General features: G+C 43.2%; 1 protein-coding gene across 9 annotated transcripts in view; it reads right to left on the bottom strand.

The window, feature by feature from the left end:
• ZBTB46 (zinc finger and BTB domain containing 46) overlaps window positions 1-24,179 on the bottom strand; it is a 60,156-nt gene that overhangs the window by 24,828 nt on the left and 11,149 nt on the right. For all 9 annotated transcript variants that reach the window (XM_087750229.1, XM_087750236.1, XM_087750228.1 and 6 more), the window contains 2 exons: window positions 17,370-18,339; window positions 406-687 (listed from right to left, as the gene is read on the bottom strand). In XM_087750229.1, coding sequence (XP_087606355.1) covers window positions 406-687; window positions 17,370-18,339 — 1,252 coding nt within the window. The remainder of the gene's footprint in view (window positions 1-405; window positions 688-17,369; window positions 18,340-24,179) is intronic.

Below are 24,179 nucleotides of genomic sequence, written 5' to 3'. Positions count from 1 at the left end.
CACAACTGCTTCCACAGACGCAGGAGCAACAGTCAAGCCTCCTTTCAACATCAGGTAATTATGGATTCAAAACCTTGGCAGCTACTTCTTTTACCATAAGGACTCAAATACTGTGTATTTTGTTTGTAAGTACCATTTTGCAAACAAGTAAAAGAGAAATTTGAGGACAAGCGCTACATACGCATACACTAAATACTTCCTTCCATGGCTTCAGCAGTTAACGTTGAAGTTGGATCGATACCAGACACGGGTTTCCAAATTGTATGGAAAGTGGGATTAAGCAGGACTTAAAACTGGATATAAACATATTGGTAGTAATAAACAAGACGGTGACCTGTATTTTCTTCTCACTCAAGATTTCACTTAAAGTGTCAGTAAACAAAAAATATAAAAACACAAACTTACGAGAGAGAGAATGCGTGCCTTTGGGTAAGTACTCAAACAGCAGAGAACTATCCTCTCCCAGCATGTCGGCTTTCAGAGACAGCAAACTGTTCTTACTCATGAGAGCCGCGCGCAGGTTGGCGACGGTGGCAGCCTGGAGCGCGTCCTCCTTCTCCGGGGTCAGGGGCTGAGAGATGTAGCTGGCTTCCCCACCGATGAGGGCTTCCTCGACGTTCGCGTAGGGGTCCGATTGCTCCACTCTGCTGTCAGAGCTGCTGGGCTCCGTTACCGTCACGTCAGCACCTGCGTGATGAAAGATGTCATCAGAGACGCAAAGAAATTCCCGAGATGCGGCACGCCGGCCACGCATACCTCTCTAACCATGGGTCCAAATAACGGAGAACCAGGAACTTATCCCCACCTGTCGGCCTCATTGTCACTTTTCACGCGCGAGTGCCGTTTCTCACCCTTCCTTTTCCAAACGTCCGGAGATGAACTTGGCCGTTGGGAGGCGCGATAGAAAGCGCAGCCAGCCCGCAGCTGGGGGTTTCTGTTCTTCCAGCCTGCGCCCGTCTGCCCCATCAACGCGGCTGAACTTCAGTACCACGCACGAAGAAGGGAGGGCAGAGGGGGAGAGGTCTACAGCCTCCCCCACAACCAGTAACTGGATAAAACTTTATTTACCTATTTATTGGTTTTAAACTAAGATTTCAGGATAGTCTGCTAGTACTGAAATTACATTCAAATGTTTAAGTTCTGTTTTTTCCATAGTTTTACCCCCGTAGTCCAAATTTTCATTCTTTCATTTCCTCCCCATGATGAAGGTTTTGAAAAACGCAGTAACAAACAGCCTGTAATAGCGGGCTGCTCATTAGTATAAATCCCTTGGGGTCACTTATCTGAAAAATACACAGTAAGCAGCGGTTCCCGGCGTATATCACAGGGTAGGTTTTATAGAGAAGCGATACAGTTAAAAACAACAACCAAAGACACAGATTAGCCACTTTACAACAGGTAGCTACAAAGAAGTCCGTTATGTTTCTATACGGCTATTAACAAAAAGATCAATTAGTGAACCGAAACAAAAATGAAAAAGCTATGATAAGGTTAATTCCTCCCTGCGAAAACACTATTTATTTGTGTATTTTTGGGGACATCTAGTTAAAAGATTCTCTCTTGTTTGAACTTTTACTCTCTTATAGTCTTAGTTTATGTATTTTTATGTAAAGGAAAGGGACTCTTATAATCCGCTTTATTCTTCACACAAAACAAAAAAATTATCTACAAAAAGGCCTGTTACCCCATTTATAAGGTGCGTAAAACAAACCGCAATCGCCTACTCCAGATCCGCAGCAGCAGGACACAGCTGACGTGCTCAAAACCCAGTCGAGCGCCTGGCAGAACAGGGCTAAAGCGTCCCAACAAACGGATGCCTTCGTAGCATTTGTACTAAGCAGAGGGAAAAATCCAAATCCAGAGAGAAGGCGTTGATAGTGAGCGATCAGATGGAAAAGCAGCTGTTTTGCAGATCCCGAACGTTTTATTGCCTCCTAGTTCAAAATATGTTTAAATCTACTTAATGCAAGAGGCAACTATTACAGTTCAAATAGCGGTATGTCATGTACAAAATGGATGCTCAGCTGCTTTCACAGAGTCATCTTGCATTTCCCAGGGCAAGGAATTCAGGTGTGTCCATATACACCACAGCAATAAACTTACTCCGGTACCGATTTCACAGCAGCAGAGCTTACGAGAGGCGAAGGGGAAGAGCACGGCACGCTAGCACTCGGTTGTAGCATTCAACAACTCCAAACCAGGGCAAGCCATCAATCTCCATAGCCTTATTAAAAAATGCTAATGAGGACACCGGTACAGTGCCTACCTCTCGTAACCTGGAAAACAGCTCAAGGAAGATCACGACTTTTATCTCCATTTTACAGGTGGTAACTGCCAGAGAAAGGCACGGTGACTTGCTCAAAGCGTCCAGGCCGTGGAGCCAGGATCAGGCAGCGAATCTCCCAGCGCCAGCCCAGGGCACACCAGGTTCCTCACCATGTTCAGATCTGCAGTACGCTAAGCTATACTGTGCTGCCAGCACCTCTTGCTGTTAACTTTTTCCACTTCCTTGAAAAAATGAAAAGCCTCAAAGCAAACAATAAGGGAAAAAACCAGTCATTAGCAGAGTACTCCTACAGCCGGAGATGTAAGGAATACCCAAGGCTGGGGGCTACAAACACAGTAGCAGCAACTACGGGAACTATCAGAGATGCTCTCTCTCTTCAAATCAAACCATTTTCCCTCCTCCATCTGTGTTTTGCTTGTATAATCTTATATTATCAGTTTTATTAAATCTTAGCCAAGGAGAAGAATTCAGCTGCTTTGAATTTTTACATATTTTGTCATCCCTCTGTTACTGAGCGAGCGGTTAACAGGTATAGACACTTTTCTACAGGATAATTAATTTTGTTTTGAAAACAAACATTTCCGCGTAAAGGGAAATCACAAGAGTTTAAAAACCAGCAGCTGTTACAAAAGGTGGCAAAGAAAGTAAATTCTAGCCCATTAAACTGGTAATGTAAGAGCCAGCTTTATCAAACCAAAGCCACGGCAATACTGCTATCCCTCTGCTCCTCACCACCTCCGTGGCAAATCGCAGCGAAGAACTCGGGCCAGAAAGGGTGTTTGTCAACAAAACGGTGTTGCCAAATAACCGGGCAGGCAGTAAATCACCTTGCGTTTTCTCCCCTCCTTTTTCAGAGCCAGTTACAGATGCTGATTGACAGTTGCCAGAATCCGTTGCTGCCTGCTGCACATAAACACTAATTGCTAAAACACACGCAGATTAATTGTAACCACAACAAGACATTAAATGTTCCTCAAAAGCCAAGATTAGAGACAGACAGCGAAATAGAGGCTTTAGAGCTTCCAGTATTTATAGCTGATCTAACCTAATCAAATACACATTAAGGCAAAATAAATATCCACTTAGACACGTAAGTACTAAAATACTCTCAGGACACCAAAACCCAAAAATGCATCAAGTTCCTCTTCACGGCGCCTCCAAAACCACTTCTCTCTTTTTCTCTAGAATACAGCTTCTTTTAACAAGATTTAGCCAAAGAATCGTATGAATCAAAAGTATCCGTCACTGCCCAGTAATCTAAACTGTTTACTACAGTGCTTCGACAGTACGTAAACCAAGCTGTAGTAAATGAGCCTCTATTTTGCAATTGCGCAAGGCGAGGGGTCAGGCGGCGGCCCCAGGGCTCCATCCAGCCCCTCCGCATCCCGTTTTTCACACCGCCGAGACGGTCCCTGCGACTGCCCGGCTTCCAGGCACCGCTGGCGGGAAATCCCGATCGCGGCGGCGAGCTAAGCATGGGATTAACGCTGCTCTACAAAACGGAGCTCATTAGTCTCTTTAGAAAATAATTATTTTGCAGTTATTCTATTACGCCAGCCTACTTTCCAAAACACAGGAGCTTTAGAAAAGCTTTAGCAGTTTGTTGACGTGGATGAATTTTTTTTGTTATTGTTTTTATTTTCAAATAAAACACAGGGAATATTTTTCCAGTTTTGGCAACAGCGTTTCAACTGAAACTCCACAAGCAGCATTTAGCTGGTAAAATTCTTATTTACACACGAAAGCCTGAAGTAAAAGGAATATGGGAAGCCCAATTACAGGCATCTCGCATCCCAGCGGAGCACGGCACGACAAAACGCACTTCGTTCCCAACCACACCGGCCAGGCAGGCTTTCACAGACCCACGAAGAGGAATAACGCTCACGCCAGCGCAGCGCGAGCGGTGCAACACCCCAAACGCGCACGGGGCGGCTGCCGCGCAGAAAATCGTATTTGGGCAAAACCCAACTGAATTGTACGCTGGCTCTGCAAGGGAAGTACAGCCACGGGAGGCTCGTTTGCTTCGCTACGCTATGCGAAGCCCAAATCCAGATGAGAAATCCCATTTATCAGCTGGCATGTCACTACTACCATAAAAAAAAAAAAAAAAGAAAAAAGAAATTACCTGGAAGCCACATAAACTGAGCTCCTGTCACAAACCCAGGTATGAAAAAAGCAAGTTGTACCAGTCAAAAAAATCAAGAAGTACTACAGACACCTGCCAGCCCCTTGGGAAGGGCTGCGGCAGAAATAAAGGGGAGGCAACTCACTACAAGTATCTGAATGAAACGTTCAAGTGATAAGTTGTTTTCCAAGATCTAGGAGAAAAATGACAGTAAAAAGCATTAAACCTAGTCAAACAACTGAAAAAAATACAAATGCCATCTCAGAAAGACCAAGGAAAAGCTTCTCCGTTTTAGAGAATTCATTTGAGTCCCTTAATTAATTACTTTAATACACAAATTTTTCTTGTGTTTCTTCTCCCCGCTTCAAGTAATTTTTCCTCGTTACAGCTTAAAGTCAGCTGTTACCAAACTACCTCCTCAGCATCTGCTTCTTTCACACCCCTTATTTCTTCTTGGTGTTGTGTTTTTACCTTCTCAGTAAACCCCCAGTTGTGTTTTCTGTTGTTTCCCAGACTCCCAATGCTATTATTCTCTTTCATAAACTGGTTTTTAAAATAACTTTTTCCTCTTTCAACTTTTATTCCTGCTCTCTCATGCACACAGTTGAACATCTTCTAGAAATCTGTAGCTGGAGGACTAAACCCCTGAGAAGAGAGAAAGGCGTGAATGAAAGCCATACAAGATTACATCTGCTGCTGGCAAATTCAAAGCAGAAACCACCTCTTCCCCAAGAACTAAAGGCGGCGTTTTGCCAGGTCGCTATTCCGCAATACTGCTCTTGTCGTTACAGTCTCAAGGTAAGAGGAGATCCAAGAAGTCTGTCATCTTCAAAGTCCCTTTCTGTTTGGCAGAAATACAAAGCAGTTCACGTTTCTCCCTCCGTCTTCTGAGTTTCCAGGATGATGAGGTCGCACGACACGCATCATCAAGCGACTGCCTACCTAATCAAAGCGGCCCAACCGCCGGCGAGGTGGGGAAGTCGGCCGGCAAACGCGGCACTCCTTGAAAGGAGCGCAACAGCGTTGAGCTTATCCTCTGCAGCCAAAGCTTTAAGCCATTTTCCCTACGTTTTCTCTGTCACCCTGGCAAATTTCAGGAAGCTTTTAGGAGCCCTTCCAACCCCTCCTCAACCCCCTCGAATTCAGCGCTTTGTCACACGGCAGGAGCCGTTCCTCCAAGCACACCTTTCCAAACGGGAGGTCATCGCTGCTCAGCACCTGGAGTAAACTCTTTACAAGTCCCCACAACCTCCGAAGACAACGGCAATTCGAGCCACCTCCCGTCACCGAAAGCGTCCTTACCCCTCCTGCACAGCTCACCCCGTCGCACAGCTCCAGTACCTCTTTTGGCAGAATTTGGCCCCGTAGGTGCTTCGGCAGAACGAACGCCATCGTCCTGCCGGTTCCACCAGCATCTTTTCAACCCGACATCAATAACACCATCAACTAAACCCAGCCAAAGTCTCTGGCTGCCTGCATTTTGTGGACACTTGCCAAAGCTAGGGGTGACAGCAAGATCCCACAACTATCTGGAGCTAATTAAAGAAACACTGGATAACCTTATATCCTACTCTCATCTGTAAGGCACACTTGACAGTCGTAAACAGTCAGTCCACCAAATTCTTTCCCTCCTATAGGCAAGCGTGAAGCAGGGCTGGCAAGTCATACCGCTCGCCTTCTTTTCAAAACATGAAAGAACAAAGCACAGAAAAACCCACAGCAAAGATTATAGGTGGAGAGAATATTCTCTCTTTACATAAATTAGGGTGGAAAGGTGAAAGGAAGGAAAGACAAACTTTCAGGTATGCAAGTCCTGCGGTCAGAAACAGAAAGGCAAGCATCAAGGGAAGTACAGTTTGAAAACAACAGCAACTGAAGCTACGTCTTAAGCGGTGTCACCAACAGACACCGAGCGAGGAGCCATCCCGACCTGTGGCAGCGTTACTGCTGTATTGCCTGGACTCATTTTTAAGAATAGCAGAATAAATGAGGTTGAAAGTGACTTCAGGGCTACTTCTAGAGCTAGATCCCATTGCTCAGGGGCTTGTACAGCCAAGTTCTGAATGTCTGCAGGGCGAAAGATACCACAACTCCTCCATCATTTGATCACTCTGAAGAACTTCCTCCTTTTACCCCATGAGAATTTCCCTTCCTGTAACTTGTGTCCATTACCTCTCATCCCTTCTCCATACACATCTGGGAAGGGTCCGGCTCTGGACAATCCACCCACCCCCCTTCTCTTCTGCAAGGTTAAACCAAGCTGTCTCAGCCTCTCATCGTACACAACAGCTGCATGGCCTCGGCTGGGCTTGCTCACGCTTGTCAAAGTCCTTCTTGTCCTGGAGATCCCCAAACCGGATCTTGCACTCCAAACGTGGTCTCACTGCCCTTGACGTGCTAGGTACGCTCTTCGTAAAGCAACTGGGCACGCAGACCCCTCTTCAGCTCGTTACTCACCAGACCACATTTTCTGCAAAGCTGCTCTCTCACTCCTTGGCTGCCAACCCATACTGGTGCACGGGGTTATTCTGTCCCACAGGCAGGACTTCACATTTGTCTTTGTTGAATTCATGCTGTGTCTGGCACCGCCGCCTTCCAGCAAATCATTCCTCCCAGTCTGGCGCCATCCAACAACTTGCTGGGGGTTCGCTCCATCCCACCGCCCCAGTTGTTAATGAACAAAGTAAACAGCATTGGCCCTGGAAGCCACCTGTGATGGATGCAGCATCCCGCATTCTGGGGTGGTTGTTTAGCATCTCCTGCACGCAGCTGGGTAACTTTTAGTGTGGTGGCAAATGTCATTTTTTCGTTGACAACATGACAGGCAGAAAGGGCAGAAGGGGGGCGAGGGACGAGGTCCCAACATCAGCAACTTCTCCCACCCCAAACGCTCGTTCCTGCATCCCCCCCGCTACTCCCTCAGTTGTACCAAGACTACACGGATAGTTGTGAGGTGAACTTGAGACAGGAACTAATACGTTAAAAATAAAACTGGTTTATTAAAAAAAGTTATTTTTAACCCCAGATCAGTTCCCCAAACTGTTTCACTACATGGCTGCACAGACGTTTTCACCGGAACAACTGCAGGAGAGCGTGGGGGTGCAATTAAGTACCAAGGGAAAGGGGGAGCCACTTAAACTCAGCTTTTCTTGCAAGGACACTGCCAAATTATGACCTGAGCTGAACTCTTCTGGAAAAAACTTAGGTGAAACCAAATACTTAATTTTCTGAGGTTCTTCTACCTATTTATGTCAAATATCTATACGGATCTGCCCAACAGTAGATTTCATCTAACATTTCAGGGGTGATGTTTCTTGTAGAAGTTTAGGAAGATTTGGCTTGATCTCCTGTGCAAAAGACATAATTAGTTTTTAAACTCAGAGGAAAAAAAAAAAAGAGCTTTCATTTCCTAGTATTTTTTCTTGCCAATAAAAAAAAAATAAAAGGAGCACCTGGGCTGGTAGAAAAATGACGATCTTTTACCAGCTGCCAAAAATATCCTTGAAGTTTGTATTCAGACACCCCCTCCTTTCTAACAGAAATCCTTCAAAAGCGTTCCACAACTTACTATTTGTTAAGCAAACCCCAGCATTCTCACATACTGGAATATTTACGTAGAGAAGCGATGCCACGAGCTATACTGGTTTTGATTAGCACTATTTTACAAACATAATAGTATACACGTGGATATAACAAACGTGCGTAGCATTCAAAATAAGCTCCAATTTCATAACTCAGGAAACTGTCAGGCAAACATAGATATCTAACCACGGCATATATGATCATGAAAAACTGCCTTTACGTTGAAGACTGTAAGGTATCTTAAGTGAATCCTTACGGAACCAAAACCACGGTCTCCTTCAGGCTGCGCTTTCCCACCCCACTCCGTCCGGGTTTGAGTCCTACTACAGCTTCTCAGCCGTGATTCAAAGCAGGGTGACCTGGGACGCTGTCAGGATTTGAGCTGCTGAGAAACACCATCCTCCATAAAACTGCACATTCCCAATGCTGTGCCTGTTTCTGGAGGGCTCGGGGGGAGCCCATGCCAACTGAAAGGCAGCATTCATCACACAGGCTTGAATATAATTTTCAAGCCTACGGCCATAGGATGTTCACCATATATGTTTTACCAGCAGAAACATTCTCCTCAATACCTCTAGAATAGTGTTTCTAAAATAAACCAGACTTGTTCTACACAAATATGACCTGGTTTTCTCTTGATATTTGTGCAGTGGTATTCTAAAAGCACAAGTATATCTCCACCTTTGTTTTCCTCAAAACAGTAATCAGTGTAGAAATAGCAACTGGAAAATTCCCTCCACTGCTCCAGGTAATCGGGGGGGGGGGGGGGGAATCAATTTTTTATCTCTTTCCTGCGATAGTTGTTTTTCTACCACTGAATCAAACTCTCCAGATTTTTTTCCTGTGGGCTGTGTCAGCAAAAGGAGCTCCTGGCCCCAAACCCAGCCGCTGGTTGCCACTCTCCCACCGCCTGTTACTGACCTCAACTCAACGGTTCGTAGGGCTACAGAGCAAACCTGGTCAGCCAACCGATCTTCCCCCAAACAAGGCACAACAAACCGCCTGAATCCAAGGAAGAAGGAAATGGTTAAACTGGATGAGTTAATTATTTTTGAAAGTATTGTAAAATGGAATAATAAAGCGGCCCTTGCAGAAGTAGGAATGACTGAGCAGTGCAGAAATACCTTAAGCCACACTCTTGTTTCCCCAAAATATGCAAACTATCACTTTAAAAATATTAAGGTTGACTGTAAGCGTAACCTCTCTTTCCGAGTCTCATAACAGATATTATTCTCTGCTGCTCCTCAGTACAGAGACAGTCTCTTGCTGCATATCTGCACATGGATAGACACGAACACAAAGGGACAGAAATATTCAAGTAGCACATCAAACATGAACACTAGTACTCATGATATGACAAGATGCTGAGTTATAACCTTTGAAAATACTTGAGAACAAATATTTACCTTTTGAAACAACTGCCTGTAAGAAATGTAAAAAAAAAAATAATAAAAAAAAAATCGGAGCCCAATACAGCAAAGCTGGTTTTGGGGTTTGATTCCTGGACACTGCACCTAAAGAATGAATTCCTACTATGTTTTAATGCAAAAGCAACACTTCAGATAGGAAAGTGAAACTCCTGAACAGTGATGACTGCAAAGTAGGATTAAATTTTTTTATGTTGAAGTTCTAAAACCTGCTGGATTTCTCACTTGTAATTTCAGTAAAGAAACAAAAAAAGGGTAAAAAAATATTTTTTTAGAAAGTTGTGATCTCTGTAAAGATGAGCCTAGCGTGACCTTGGCACAAGGAATAAACTGAATAGCGAGAAGGGCACTCAAGAGAGGGGAGATCTCTGGAGTTCAAGCAGATGAACAGAATCAGGGCTGTTACCATAGGGAGGAGGAAGAGGAGGAGGAGGAGGGCTTTGGAGCCTGGGGAAAACGGAATGCAGGGTGGGGAAAGGAAACAGACACTGAGCTTTGAGCTAAAGCTGGTTTAGGGTGGAACCATTTTAAAGCCAGGGTGTAGCCAGGGAATAAGTGGCTAGGTTTAAAGCAATGATTTTCATTTCCAGACTTGAAAATAACCTGACCTAACCCTTTAATAACAGAAACTCAAAAGAGTTATTCCTGCAAAGATTGCATCCTAATAATTTCGTTAGCCTGTAACTGAGGTGATACGGAGAACTTGAATTATTCACCGAGCACTCTCTGCGATGCTTCTGTAAAATCTGGCATGTGGACACAGAGGTCAGGGTGTTGTGTTCGGGTTTTTTGTTTGCTTGGTTTTGCATTTTGCTGCAAGTAGCAGCTACCTCCACGCAGTAAACTTCATGCACATGAAGAGAATATCAAAGACGGTCTAGAAACCTGGGCAGCTCTGCCAGCCCGAGGAATGCAGAACGCGGGCTAAGCTGATTTCGGCGCTAAGAAAGAATTCTGGGGGTGGCATTCGAGCACAGATCTGTAACCCCTCCAGGTCTGGCTGAGAAAGCAAGCCTGGCATCGCCAACTACCACTGCTTATGGCGTTAACGTATCTCCCCAATAAAAACATCGTTAAAACCCCCTCAATCATGGCAAAGAAAATTTTAATACCTTGCACCATAACTACAACTTCATGAAAAGCAGGTGGAAAAATGCAGTAATTTATTTTCCAAGTGGCAGGCAATTTGTAATCTACTATTACCTACCCTCAAAAATACTCAAACACCTTTCCAATAAGCTGAACGCTTTGATCCAAAACATCTTAAAAAGTGATCTTTCCAAAATTGAGCATAAAAGAATGATCTACGTAATGAACTATCAGTAGGAAGCTATTAAAATTTGAGCCCGCGTTGTTTTAGGACATCGGGTATTAATCTGACAACTGAAATTTTAACCAGCCTAGTTTTCATTCATTATTGTAACAAATACTTAACACCGGCCTGACGTTTTTACGTTGCAACCAGAACTCAGACCACAGCAGATGGATTGGAGACTCCATCTCGGCAAAGCAAAATCCATTTAAAGGAAGAGTAAACGACTCTATTCTGTCCCAGGGATTTTTCTGGCTGCCAGGCTACGCGGATCAGTTCAGCAGCAGGTAGACTGAAAGTGTGCACCAAGACTTCCCTTAGCATCTCCTTCAGTACATTTGTTTTCATCCCATGAAAATCTACAGTTTACCAATATATATTTATTTTAGGTAAGATGAACAGTGAATATCGAGTATGTGATACCACGTCTCACAAAAAATATGCTTTTTGTACACTTTTTGAGGAGCGGGGAAGTAAGTTTTGTAAAGGGCAGAGCCGACGGCTCCGTCTGCCAGTAACGGGAGATAGGCAGGGCGGCCCAGCGCGCGGGAGCGCGAGCATTTACCGTGCAGCCGCGTTTCAAGCTGGAGCAAGAAGTTTCTAATATTGGGCTGAAAAAGTTAAAAAGAAGAGCAAAGAATGACTGTACTGGAGAGAGTTAGTCTCGGTAAGGTTTATCCATCTCTAACGGGAATAGCTGGGTAGAAAAGCCTAAAAAAAATCAATTAATTCATCGTGCCTTAACGCTCAATGGGTATTCCCGGTACGGACACGTTCTGGTTTAACCTTGCTCCCTCGTCTCTTCAGTCTCTCTCGGATACCACCTTCACTACACTAAACTCAGGCTCTTTGTTCTCAGAACTCATTCTCAGTCCTCTTTTTCCGTTATCCCTCTTCCCATTCCTTACGCTCTTCTCTCCTATACCACGCTACCCCTCCTCCGCTTTCCCTATCTCTATTTCGCGTTGGCACAATCCTTCACGCCAAACAGCCTCCGTTGCCGATTGCAAAGCCCCATTCTTTCTGAACTCCTTCACACTGCATTTTCTTTATTTCTTCATCAATATTAACCTTCAGTGCTAGCCTGCAGATCTTTTTTCTTCTCTTTTAAACACCAGCTCTTCAGGACAGGTAAATGGATTATTTATAAAGCATCATGTAAAGCCAGAAGTATTATGCAGGTTTTGCAGAACAAAAATCTTAAAAGGAGTTCCTTAAACACCTGAATCCTGAATACAAACACCATGCTCAATTTTTTCCTCTTCTCATTATGCAAGACATCTGTTCCGCTACTTGGACTAACATGCTTGCCAAATATCACAACGGAAACAATGGCATTTTCACTGTTTTGGTTTTTTTTAAATAATAATAATTTTTTTCAAAAATCAAGGAAGATTTGACGTTTTGCATTGAAAAGGTGAAAAAGTTACAGGAAGCCTGGTAGCTTGTTGAGAAAAAGACTTTTTTTGCAAGCATAAAATCATCCTGCAATACGACAATCTACACCTTCGCCTACCTGCACTCGGGCAGGGCCAGAGACCTCACCTGCACAAAATTAGCCGAGAGTTCATCTAGACAGAGCTCTGCCTTACCTCCTCTGAAGCCGTCTGAAATGCAAGCTCACTGTATGATCCAACTGTTGAGCATCTGCGCTCGCCAACAACTCCTGTAATCATAATTTGCTCTCTAGAAACCAAGACAGCAAAAGGGATAGGAAAAGGCTTACCACACCAGCTGTCTCCAGCCTTCGCGGAGAGCCGGTAGCACAACTCCCTGCACCAGGCACTGAAATCAGACTGCCACTGGAAAACGATGAACATCTCATCACGAGGGAGGTAATTTTTGCAAAATTAAAGATTTTGATGGGAAAATGTTAAAGGAACTTGAAACTCTGCAAAGGCAGAAGGGTACAGTGCAGTCCTGTCCATCCCTCCCATGAAGGTCACTACTCTGGGCTTACTTAAGCCCTGAAGTTCTTACAGAATACAACAATTTCACTACATTTAATCAAAGTAAAGCAAAAAGTTCCCAAACTGTAGTGTCTTTAAAAATGACTGTGCTGTTTTGAAAATAATTAGCTTCATTTCACAGTCAATTGGCACACAAAAATTCACTCGCAGCTTTAGGATGCAAACACTGAGAAGATGTGTGGGAGTATTTCCTTAGAAATAAATTCCTGAATCATAAGTACTATGCTTGAACTAACACATTAATAAAACCATCAATAAATTCTTCAAAAGACACCCTCCAAGGGACAGAGTTTTCAATTATATGAAGAGGCAAAACCAGCAACATTTTGCTAGCTTAACAGCTCTTCTAGTGAAGATAACCCTCCTCTTTGGCAAGAACAGTTTAAGCACCAGCCGATCCTGTAGTACAGGCACTCGGGACGGGTCATCCTGTAAAAACTTTATCCGGCAACGTGAAAGGAACAGCAACCTAAGGAAAACGAAGATGCTCAAGACACAAGCCTACTTCTGAATTTTGTAAGCATCTTTGATATTAAGACTAACAAATAGCAATATGTTTCTTTCGAAAACCTACAAAGTTCAAGAAAAAAAGGTTAAAATAAAAGGCAGACCTGTTATTCTGGCAAGTCTGTGGAGGAAATTCTTCTTGGCTCAGTTATGAAGAAAGTTGTTATTTATAAAAGCCCATCCTTCAGTTTACTTTGGAGAACTGCTGTTCCAAGTTAATGCAGCTTGGTGAGGAAAACATATATACGAATGTTTCATACAAGGAGTGACAGACTGACATCCTGAACAACCCAAACAGGATGAGAAAGAAAAAACCTAATGTGTTTTATGCTAAACAGAGAACCCGAATTAATAAACTGAAACTGGCATGAAAAGATGGTCCTCATCCAGCGCGGTGCTCAACTGATACCACCCTGCAGAAACTGAGAGCTTAATCACGTTCTCAATTTAGCATCTCGACTTAGTTTGGATTCTTTTGCAAATCTTATTTGATCACTCTTTCTTGGAGGAAGAAGATACACTCTTCGTGGCAGACATTAAGAATCTCAGCTATTTCCATGATGTTAGATTACCATTAATAAGATTACTCCAGACACTCCTTTTTACTTTAATCCGTAGCGTGGTTGAATTCAAAGACTCTCAGCAGCACCCCACCAGCATCTGGAAACGAATCAACTGATTCAGAAAGAATTTTCTTATCCTTTCAATTAAAAAAAAACCCTGTGCCTTTTTGAGGCCCCACTGCATCATATTTAAGCACAGCCTACTCTATTTGGCACACTTTAGTACACTCTGCCTGTATCGATAAGAACACGTTTCTCACTGAAAGAAGCACCACTACCAAGTGTAAATGAGCTGTTAGTTGTTTCAAAAGCAAAGTTTGAGTGACGGCAATGAGTTTCTTTGCAGCATAACATAAATCAAGTAATCCTGTATAACACAGGATTAGGGGAGTATTTTTAATCTGTGAAGTATACTGCCTCAAATAATCACTGAATTAAAAGGGTGATGCAATGGTTACTCGCATGATCCGCCTTCCCAAATGCTGCTTGCATGCTGCTGAAATGCAACGCTGCTTGCGAGCAAGACCAAAAGAGTAATTTGCACAATTTCAGGAGGAAGGCGCTAACACTGAACTTTTAAGATGGACTCTCCTAAATCAGCTTTTGCACTGCCAGAAGGTCTGTGTTAGTCCTCCAGTCCAGAGGCATTTGCAAATGGTACCCAAATTATCCCACAATGAGGGCTTTCAGACTTAACAAGCAGCATCTTAAAATAACTGAATAGATCAGAAAAGTGAAGGAGCCTCAAAGAACAAAGAGCTCTAGGTAACTTTTTTCCCCTCTTAGCTACTTATGAAAGAACACTCAACACCCATTTCCTCAGCAAAGGAGTACCTTTTCATCTTAGCTATGAACAATACAGATAGGGACACTTCTAAATAAATGAGGTAAAGAAAGAGCCCTAGACTATGAAGTCTGTTTTAAAGAACAAAGCCTGACGCTACTAAATCAAAGACAACTTCAAGCTGAAATTTAAACACATCCCAAGTACTCGTTACACAGCGCAGACACCTGCCATTACCCGCTTTCACACACGAGAAACAATTTTTCGTCATGCATAGGAGCTACGTTTGCAACACCTCTAGACTACTTCTGAATTCTAGCAGGAAAGTGAAGAACTTGGGGTACCAACAACCAACCTCAGCAGAACCCTGTAGCTCAGCAACTTGGGAGATGGAGCAGTTCGCAAGAGGGTTGCTTCCACCTGCTGGAGATGGAAAATATTAATGTGAGACCAAAAGACCCTACTGCCTGTAGGGACCAAGACAGTGACGGTTTGGGTAGCGGAGGTGCTTGCTTCTCTTCCAGTGTGAAGTGAAATCTCACCCAAGCGACCAACTCGGATTTCACCCAAACCACACATCTACGCACGCAAGCACACGAGCGGCTTGCTGCTGACGAGATGTCCAAGTGTTAACTGAAACTGAACGTGCACAGATCTCAAATCCTCTGAAATCATACCAAAAAAATCCCCCAGAAGACAAGACAATTTGACTTAAAATGCACGCAGGTCTCCTCCTGTGCACGCAGAGACGCACCCACCCCACGAGCTCAGGCCCCCCAGTGCAGCAAAACGCCCCTTCCCAGCAGGGCAGAAAGGAGAATTTCGTCTCTGCTCACCTCTCCAGATGGCCAACATGGGGAAACCACCAGCAGCTCAGTCTCCAAACATCCCCCTTGCTCAGCATGGTTACTTTTACTCTCACATTGCTCTCAGAGCAGCAGCCAGACCGGCTGCCCACTGCCAACGTACGTAGCCCCCGTGCCTGTTCGGCCCTGGCATTCCTCTCGTTTTGGACAGCGAGAAGCGTTGCTATTCAGCTTTTCCTTTAGCTTTACCAGCACTAGTGGAATACTGAAACCACTCCCCCAACCACCACCCCCCCCGCTTCCCCTTTCCCATCATTAGAAACACCTCTTTTATTGGAAATCGCATTTAAGACGCTATTTGGAACAAATAATTTGATTGTGCCTGCTGATGAGCTGTCTCGGCTCAGTGCTGAGTCAACACCCAAAGCCAGCTTCCTCTCATCTGCAAACAGCTGTAAAGCAAAAGGCCACTTCTATTTAATTCCTTAACAATTAGGAATTAAGTAACCTAGACATCGTTCAGCTTCCAGTAACACAATCTCTTCCATTTTGCACTGCTTTTAGTAATTTAAAGACATTCAACCTATAACCAGTTTGCTAAGACGATGGGAGTTGCCGTCGTGTTTCTGCAGCCACTCCAACACGTGTGGTTTGCTTCACAGACCCGTCCAAAGCCCGTACGCCTCGCGGACAGTACGAGCGATTGAGTTGTTTTTACGGGATGCTGTGAAAGTGAAAAATATTTGCGTGTGAACAGCATACCAGGCAATCCACACCGCATCTTTATTCACAACAATCCTAAAATACACGCGTTATAAAAACAGGATTCCTCATAAATCACTGTTATCTTAAGTTATCTTGCATTTTTTTTCTAAGTAACTGACATTGTTTAGATTTTATCATCAGCCAATTAGAATAATTATATGCAAGCTTGCTGCAGCAGACAACTGTAAAACATAATAAATCTAAAGACATTTGTAGAGAGTTACCCATTGAATGAAAACCACATTTAAACTCCAGTATGTAAGCAACTTAAACATCCTTTTTCAGCCCATAAAGACTCTTCAGACTTTCAGTACTATTTATATTGCTTTTTTCATCTGAATTTGGCAACATAAGGGTATATAATCTCACACCCCCTTCTCCTGGCCAACTTGGATTCTGGTATGCAAAATGAAACACAGGCTAACTCACAGCACGGACAAGTCAGCTTGAGGGAGTTTAATACCACACTCCCTTAAAGTCCTTAGGAAAAAAATGTCCAAACCCCTGCATCAGTAGCATTCCTGCATCTATTAATTGCCAGTGCTTAATGAATCAAACAGGACCATTATCTTGAGACAGAAAAATAACTGCTGAAGATTCAAAAGAAGCCAAGGAAATGTTCTTCTCCCTGGCTGTACACTTTAAAAGCAGCCACTCATCTCAGACTACAAGTAGTCACACATGAAAATACATTTTAAGCCTTCGTAGAACCTCAAAAAACCACATTATTCTTAAGAGTTACCAAGCATTTATCTTGCCATTACCAGCAACAAGCTGTGGCAGTTTTCTTACACATGAGAAAGTGACACCTGAATATCAGGAAGTACTGAAGATAGTATCGTTAAGACTAAATTACACTGGTGTGCGGTGTAATTGCATCATCAATACGCTGTACAAGGAAAAGCCTTCAACCTTGACATCAGTTTGGACACCTGCTAAAATAAATTCCAACCTCTTCTCTCATTAATTCCAACAATTATAATGGTGTTTTGGGGGTGATTTAGGCCGCTTTATGTTCAAGGCCAAAACGAAACTACCAACTTCTTTCACAGGAGAACCAGCCCGCATTGCTGTGACACTGAGGACCAGTGCCTGGTTCTTTCGAATCGCTGGCAACACAAGTTCCTACATTTTTCAGTTTCTGGCAAGCTAATATATTTCAGAGACTGGTAAGATCATGCTGTAAACAGATCTAATTCTCATCTTTAATTTCAACCGCAAAAATGGGAAGAACGACTTACTTGGGTCTCGACTGCCGTATGGCCATCCTGAGGCAGGTAAAAAAGATGGCATTGGAGAACTTGCCCTGCTGTCGTCCTCCACTTGCTGCGTAATATGCCGCACAGTTTCTTTATTTTTTCGGTTCTTCCTGCGCCCGGTGGGTTGCCAGCCATCCCCTACTCCTTGTTCTGAGAACGCATTCTGTATTGCACTATCCTTGGCAGAATGTAGTTCACTCCCTCCATAATGTGACGGTGAAACCTGTTCCTCTTTGATACGTAAAGACCCATAGCCCATGTCACTAGACCAAAGAGACTGGGATGAAATGTCTTCGTGGCTGTCTGTTTTTGGTTCTTGATCCTCTTTTCCATAACTACTCCCTCCTTCGTGGCAGCTGGCAATAGCTGAATCTCCAGAAGAGTTTGCTGGGCTTGTTCGCCGAGCTAACCAGGGAGATATACTCCTGCCAGCCACGACCGCTGAAATCAAAGCATCCGTACTACTGCTGGACGGGGCTCCGAGTTCATAATCGACGAGGTCATCCGAGGCATCCGACTTTATGCTTATGTCAAGAGCTGCTTTTATGAAATTGTGACAGGCTTGTACAATATCTGTCATTTGCAGATAGCTAGCAGCTGACATCACCTCAATGACGTTTCTGCTGGTCAGCGCTAGGTGCGCAGAGTACATGAAGTCAATGATTGCTTTGAAGCCTTGTGCAGTGACAATGTCTAAATGGGTGACTGTGGCCTGGTCGGAGGTTTTCTGTACCTGGCAGTACAGCGTTTTGAAGTAGCGACTGCTCCCAAGCAGAACGTTTTTGTGAGCCTTAAATATCTTCCCCTCCACTATAATGCAAACGTCACAGAGGATGCCGTGCTGTCTCTGCTCGTTAAGCTCACGCAGCAGATGACGGTAGTGGGAAGCAATCTCCATATCTTCCTTTCGGTTATTCATTTGGAAATCTTTGTGTTTCCTCTTCCACAAGTCCTGTATGGGGAAGGAAATGACAGTATTACAAAATCCAATACAAGCTCACAGACATGTTTTTCAAAGACTGAGACAAACCCCAAGTTGTACCAAATTAAGTAACAGGTTCATCTTGAAAGAATGCCACAAAACACAACTACTGCCTAGAAAGACTCCGCATTCATTACACGATGAAGCTTGTTTTTGCCAGACTTCAAATAATTTACGTTAAAAGGGAGTAGATTTGAAGCTCAATCCTCCAGTGGCTCATAACATCCGGGAGAAACATTTCTTTAAATTACTACAGACTTGTAAGAAAACCGGTCTGAAGTTACTCGGGTAACACAGCTGTCAGTTTTTACTGTTTGGGTTCCGTCAAGTTTGGTTTTGAAAGAGGTACTACACTTGAAACCATGCTGATGGAGACAAACTATTGAAGAGCCCTCTGTAACACAGTTTTCTCCAGGGAACAAGCATTATGTGTAGCACACTGAATAGCCGAAATCCTCAAACAGCAAAAGCCAATTGAAACCAGCTATTTCCCTTGCTATATTGCCGTTGAGGGGCTATAAATACTGTTTTCAAGTCAGAAGAGCAATAGGCAAATCCAAGACCACAGATCACAAAATTTTAAGTCCCCACCCAAACTAAACTGGCAGCAGATCAGAACTATGAAATTAATGTTATCTGAAGCTTAACTACTTATAAGCACAAGATTTTTAACTTTCCAATAAAGCATGCTATTTCCTTGGCTTTACATCTGCAAGTTTACCCCACAACCACCCTAAGATATTGGGTCGAGAAATTCTAATAATCACCTCAACATTCATGTGTAGAAAGGATGCTTATGACCAAAATAACGAAGTATCCATCAAGCTGAGAAGAATTCATGGGACTTTTGATCACCTTTCATAAAATTTTACCGTAATATCCAAAAAAAGGCTAGTTAGTGCCAGCACCGTGGCAGAGACCCCTATCTTGTTAAGTTATGCTCCAAATTATCCTCCTCTTACACCCCAAAACAGAAAAAAAAAAAAAAAAAAAAAAAGGTCTTAAATGTGGATATGTTGACGGTAATCAGTGGGGCTAATATTTTCAGATTAAATTTTATCCCGCTTGCAGAGTACAAACGCGAGAGAAGTAATACATGGACACGGACGAGCGCGTCCATCACTTCTCGCAGCGCTCGGTAAGGCACTCCTACCGCGCGGTTCAGTCTGCTGCCCACCCAGCAGCATCAGAAGCTCCCTGCCCTTCGTCTCCCAACGCTTCACTGGTACCAGGCAAATCAACGCGTTCTGCCTCTCAAGTGAGATGACTTCAGCTTCACTCAAGGTGTTAAGGATGGATGCTGGCAGCACTGGAACAGACGGATGAAGCATCCTCCACGACACTGTACCTCGGCAGTTACTACCTTGGTAACTCCATACCTGCCTTTGCTGCCACAGCTTTACAAATTCCTTGGCATTAATTTCTGCCATTTTGTCTAGCTTATACCGCTTCTTTGGAAGTTACTATCAAGATTTACATACTGTGTAACAGTGGTTTAATGGTCCAACTAATTAAAAGTGCCAAGCTGCCACACAACATGAAGGATATCTACTCCTTTCTCTCAAAAACTTAAATTTGTTCCGATGTAGAAGTTCCAACTGTAAAATCTATATGTGGGTCCACATGCAAACATACCACTGTAAAATTGGTATCTGCTGACAAGACCAAATTCCCAATATGATTATGGGCAGGCGCACACATCAGAAGCCTGGATTTAGGCTACTGGTGGTTGCTCATAAAACCAAAATCACTGTACTTCTGAGGTCTTACGGTCTTGAAGCGTACGTGGTCAACTATCAGCACTGTCAGTAAGGAGGCTGATGCGAGCTCTAAGCAACTTTCTAACATAGATGGAGTTCAAACACAAATTCAGTCCCATCTGTTCAGATCGGCTCACAGCAGCGGGCAGCCCTAGGACAGCCATGATTGAGAAGGTTTCCTGACACATGCAAGCGGGTTTCCTGTACTGTGGAATACAGATCCGTAAGACCTCTGCCCCTTCCCCGAGTCCGTGCTATTATCATCATCTACAGGAGCAAAACAGCTCCCAGTTTAGCCAACACCGCTGGCTAGAAAACAACCCCTCAGCCCACAGAACATACGTGACACAGGACCTTTCTTCTAGAGAGCCACCTGATGATTCAAAAGTTCAAGTTATGCAAGATCGCCTGCAGAAGCTGCTCCAGTTCCGCAAGAACGGAGCTGTCTCTTTGGCAGTGTCAGAAATGCTAATTTGCAAGACCAGCTGGTCCCTGATCGTCGATAAGCATTTGCTTCCCTCAAGAGAGGAAGGACCATCTTCCTGCAACACAAACAGGCTGAACTGGTGTTCATCTATTTCAAATCCATACAGCTTTTCTACAGAATTAATCACAGAATGCACAAAGAAGCTAATCTTTTTTTTTTTTTATTTGAACTGGAAGAGGTCAACAACAGTCTAGCTCTACGCTATCTGAATGACACTACTATTTACCATTGAGATCTGCCCAGAGACCTCAAATCAAATTCTCACACTTCAGAAGCCATCTCCATCTCAAATAAATAAACAGAAATCAAATGAAAAATCAGAGTCAGGGAGTGAAGAAAGAAAAAAAAAAAAACCACCACAAAAACACGAACTGATTTCTCAGGTGTTTGGCCCAAAAAGGTTGCGATGGAACCAGCCAGCACAGCAGCTCTCTAACCCAGGCTCTGAAGGTGGCTGCCACCGCTTCCCAACGTCTTCATGTTTGAGAGAACCACCTCTTAAGGCAGAATGACAGCTCAGTTTTGTCTTTATTCCAGAAACCACTACTGCATCTACTTTTAGGAGTTGACGAGTCAGCTTAGTCCCCTCAGGAAATACGAATTGCCACATAGGATAAAGCGAGTTGTCCGTCACCAGTCCTGTCTTCAACAGCTGCCATATCCACATGGTTCAGAGGAAGACGCAAGGAAACCTCACAGCATACAATTACGGAGCAATCAGAAGGTTTCAGCTATGGCATTTCCTTTCGCTGCTCCTTCAGAGGTATCAAAATCCATATTCCAAGGCAGCATCTCCCTGGAACTGGTGGGGAAGGGCGGAGGGAAGACAAAAAGTCTCCTGCAAGGATAATTTTCTCTTCCTCAATTTAGTACAGATTAGCATCAGGAGTATTTGTCAATGTCTTCGCCTGCTTTTGTGAATTTATGGAACAACAGCTTTTCTTCTTCAATGTTTTTCACCTGGAAATTACACCGATTCCTTGAGATTTTATTTCTTTACTATTTCATATGTTTATTCAGCTTAGTTCAGTGGGTTGGGTTTGCCCACACTGTTGATAACGGTCTACTTTAGATACACCTCGTCCTTTCTTTAAGCTGCCTACGCCAGAAATCCCAGATTAAAATGAAATTAAAATAGAATTCTATGAATTCTATTAAAATATTTGTCCCTTGCTACCTTTGGTTTAGACTGGACCAGTCTGAGGTTCAGGCACTGACTAACCTGCTGCTTCTTACGGATGAAGCACTTGCTAGCTTCCTTACGAAACAGCTTTTCTCTGACTTATTTCCTATCAAGGGATTTCTACTAAACACACAGACACACACACAAAAAAAATCTATGCAAGATTCCTTACTGGCCTCCCTCCCACCCACCAAGCTCTTGACAGAAGACGCCCTCCAGGCACGCCACGGATGAACAGAAGCGTGTCATTACAGCAAGACCACACAGTCCTTGTATCGTACTTGCCCACATTTCCAAGGACACTGGGGACACGAGCAGAGGATGGGTAGGTAGCTTTTGGACAAGAAAGCAAAAATACCTGACATTCTAAAATATGATGAATATAAGAAAACAATGCAAAGGGAAGACAACTTGTCCTTGTTCCAAAGTACTTTAAGTATAAAGAGACAGGGAGATGAATGGGAAGATGCACATCAAAGAGCAGCGTCCTTTCCGCTGACAGTGGCCACATTATAGCACTTTCAAGTACGCAAGCAGTGATGTGGATACTCCCGTGTTCAGTCCGATCAATAAAATTTAACACCTTCCAAACCAGCGATTATGACTGTAGATGTCTTGATCTTCCTCTGTCTAAAGATCTGCTACCTTATATGCATCGTTCCACATTCAACATTTGTCACAGCATTGTACCTTTTAAATGAGAGGTCTTTGGGGGAGAAAATTAAATATGCCTCAAATTCAGAGGAATTAATTAGTTTTCTGTCTACCCATGTCAAACCAGAACATCCGTTTAATGTCAAGGATCACTAGGGAATTAATCCAAGTTAAATTTAAGGCAATTTGCTAGTAGTTAAAAATTCAGGAAGCTTCAAAACCCCGTGCTCTTGTGTTCCAATTTCACATGCTGTTTTGTGGCTTGTTGTTGGGTTTTTTTTTCCCTTTTCCTGGTAACGGCATTTATTTCCACTTAAAAGATGTAGTGGAAAGATTTCTTCAGAAAAGCAGTACCCTTCAAATTTCTAGTGGAAGCATGGTAAAGACGGAATAAACTCTGGAGATTTATTAGAAACAGACCTCAAAGATCAATGATCTATTTTTTGTTTTATCTCAGGTCTTTTTAGTACACTGAAGGATTTCAAAGTTGAGCACCTAGTAAAATCCTTTAGGCCTGGGCCTGCGATGACAGCACATGGCCACAACGCAGCTTTCCAAGAAGCCAATGAACCATGAAAGCTCATCTGTAGATTTTCCACAAAATAAATTGTAGCAGATCAGGCTTTCTTCATAAGTCAATTAGCAGACAGTACAGTAATTCAAGTCTATTACTTTTCCAAAAATAACTACAAAAAATTGCCCCTAAACAAACAACACTTGCATGTAACAGCAAAAAGAACAAAACACGAGCAGATTTAATAATCGCTTTCACGCAAACTTCTGTCAAGACACAGGCCAGCTTTTTATTTTTCATGTTGTCAAAAACCTGGTCTTCAAGTAAGCATTAATAATTTATATAATCTTTAACCCTAGCTAGAATGAACCTAGTTCTACAAATATAGCATCTATAAAAACTGTTTATTTTGCACTATCAGTACAGTTATTTGAACATGAAAATATCACTTGATGGCATAATAAGAGTCTGAATAAACACAGTCCTCACTTAATGTTGGAAAGGTTTTAAAAAGAGTAACCAGTAGTACTTACAAAGCCAGCCTCTCAGCATACATACCCGTAATAAGTCTCCTGACCAAAATCTTAACGCCAGTAAAATTAAGGGGTACAAATTTGTTGCATCTAAAACTCAGAGCATTCTTTGAATTTTGACAAAAAGCCACAGACAAGAAAATGGAGTACACAGATGAAAGCCTCTACAGTACAGTCCCCTGGGAAATAGTGGGGACAAAAATAAACTCCCTTCACTCAGGGGGAAAACAGGAAAGGAAAGGGGAAAGAAAAAAAAAAAAAAAAAAAGGACTGGAGGGGGTTTTTGTTGTTGGTAGGGTTTTTTGTTTGATTGTTTACTTTTTGCCCTCTTGGAATATAAGCAAACCAATAATTTAAAGTACACGACATTTAGTCTGTTACAATTTTCTAAACACGTTTCTACACTTAATGCTAAGGACGCAAGTTACGAGTACCAAAGTATTCACTAGTGCACTCCTCCACCAGTCACTCTACGCTCCCCGGAGAAAACAGGCCAACTGGAATTTAACCAAAAATGTGTTGTTTCCTCCCCCCTCTCCCTTCAGGGAAAAGTAAAAACAGATTAAGGAAGAACTCAAATTCACTCCGATGGTTTATTATACAAAAACCCAACAAACACACCCCACTTCTCTGCTTCCCCTGTGTCCTGTCCATGTCTCCACTCCCAGGACATTCCAAC

Source organism: Nipponia nippon, unplaced genomic scaffold, assembly GCF_047370975.1.
Source record: "Nipponia nippon isolate SJK-2023a ecotype South Korea unplaced genomic scaffold, ASM4737097v1 scaffold_13, whole genome shotgun sequence".
In the NCBI taxonomy this organism is placed as follows: domain Eukaryota; kingdom Metazoa; phylum Chordata; class Aves; order Pelecaniformes; family Threskiornithidae; genus Nipponia; species Nipponia nippon.
This window is presented reverse-complemented; position numbering and strand designations above follow the sequence as displayed.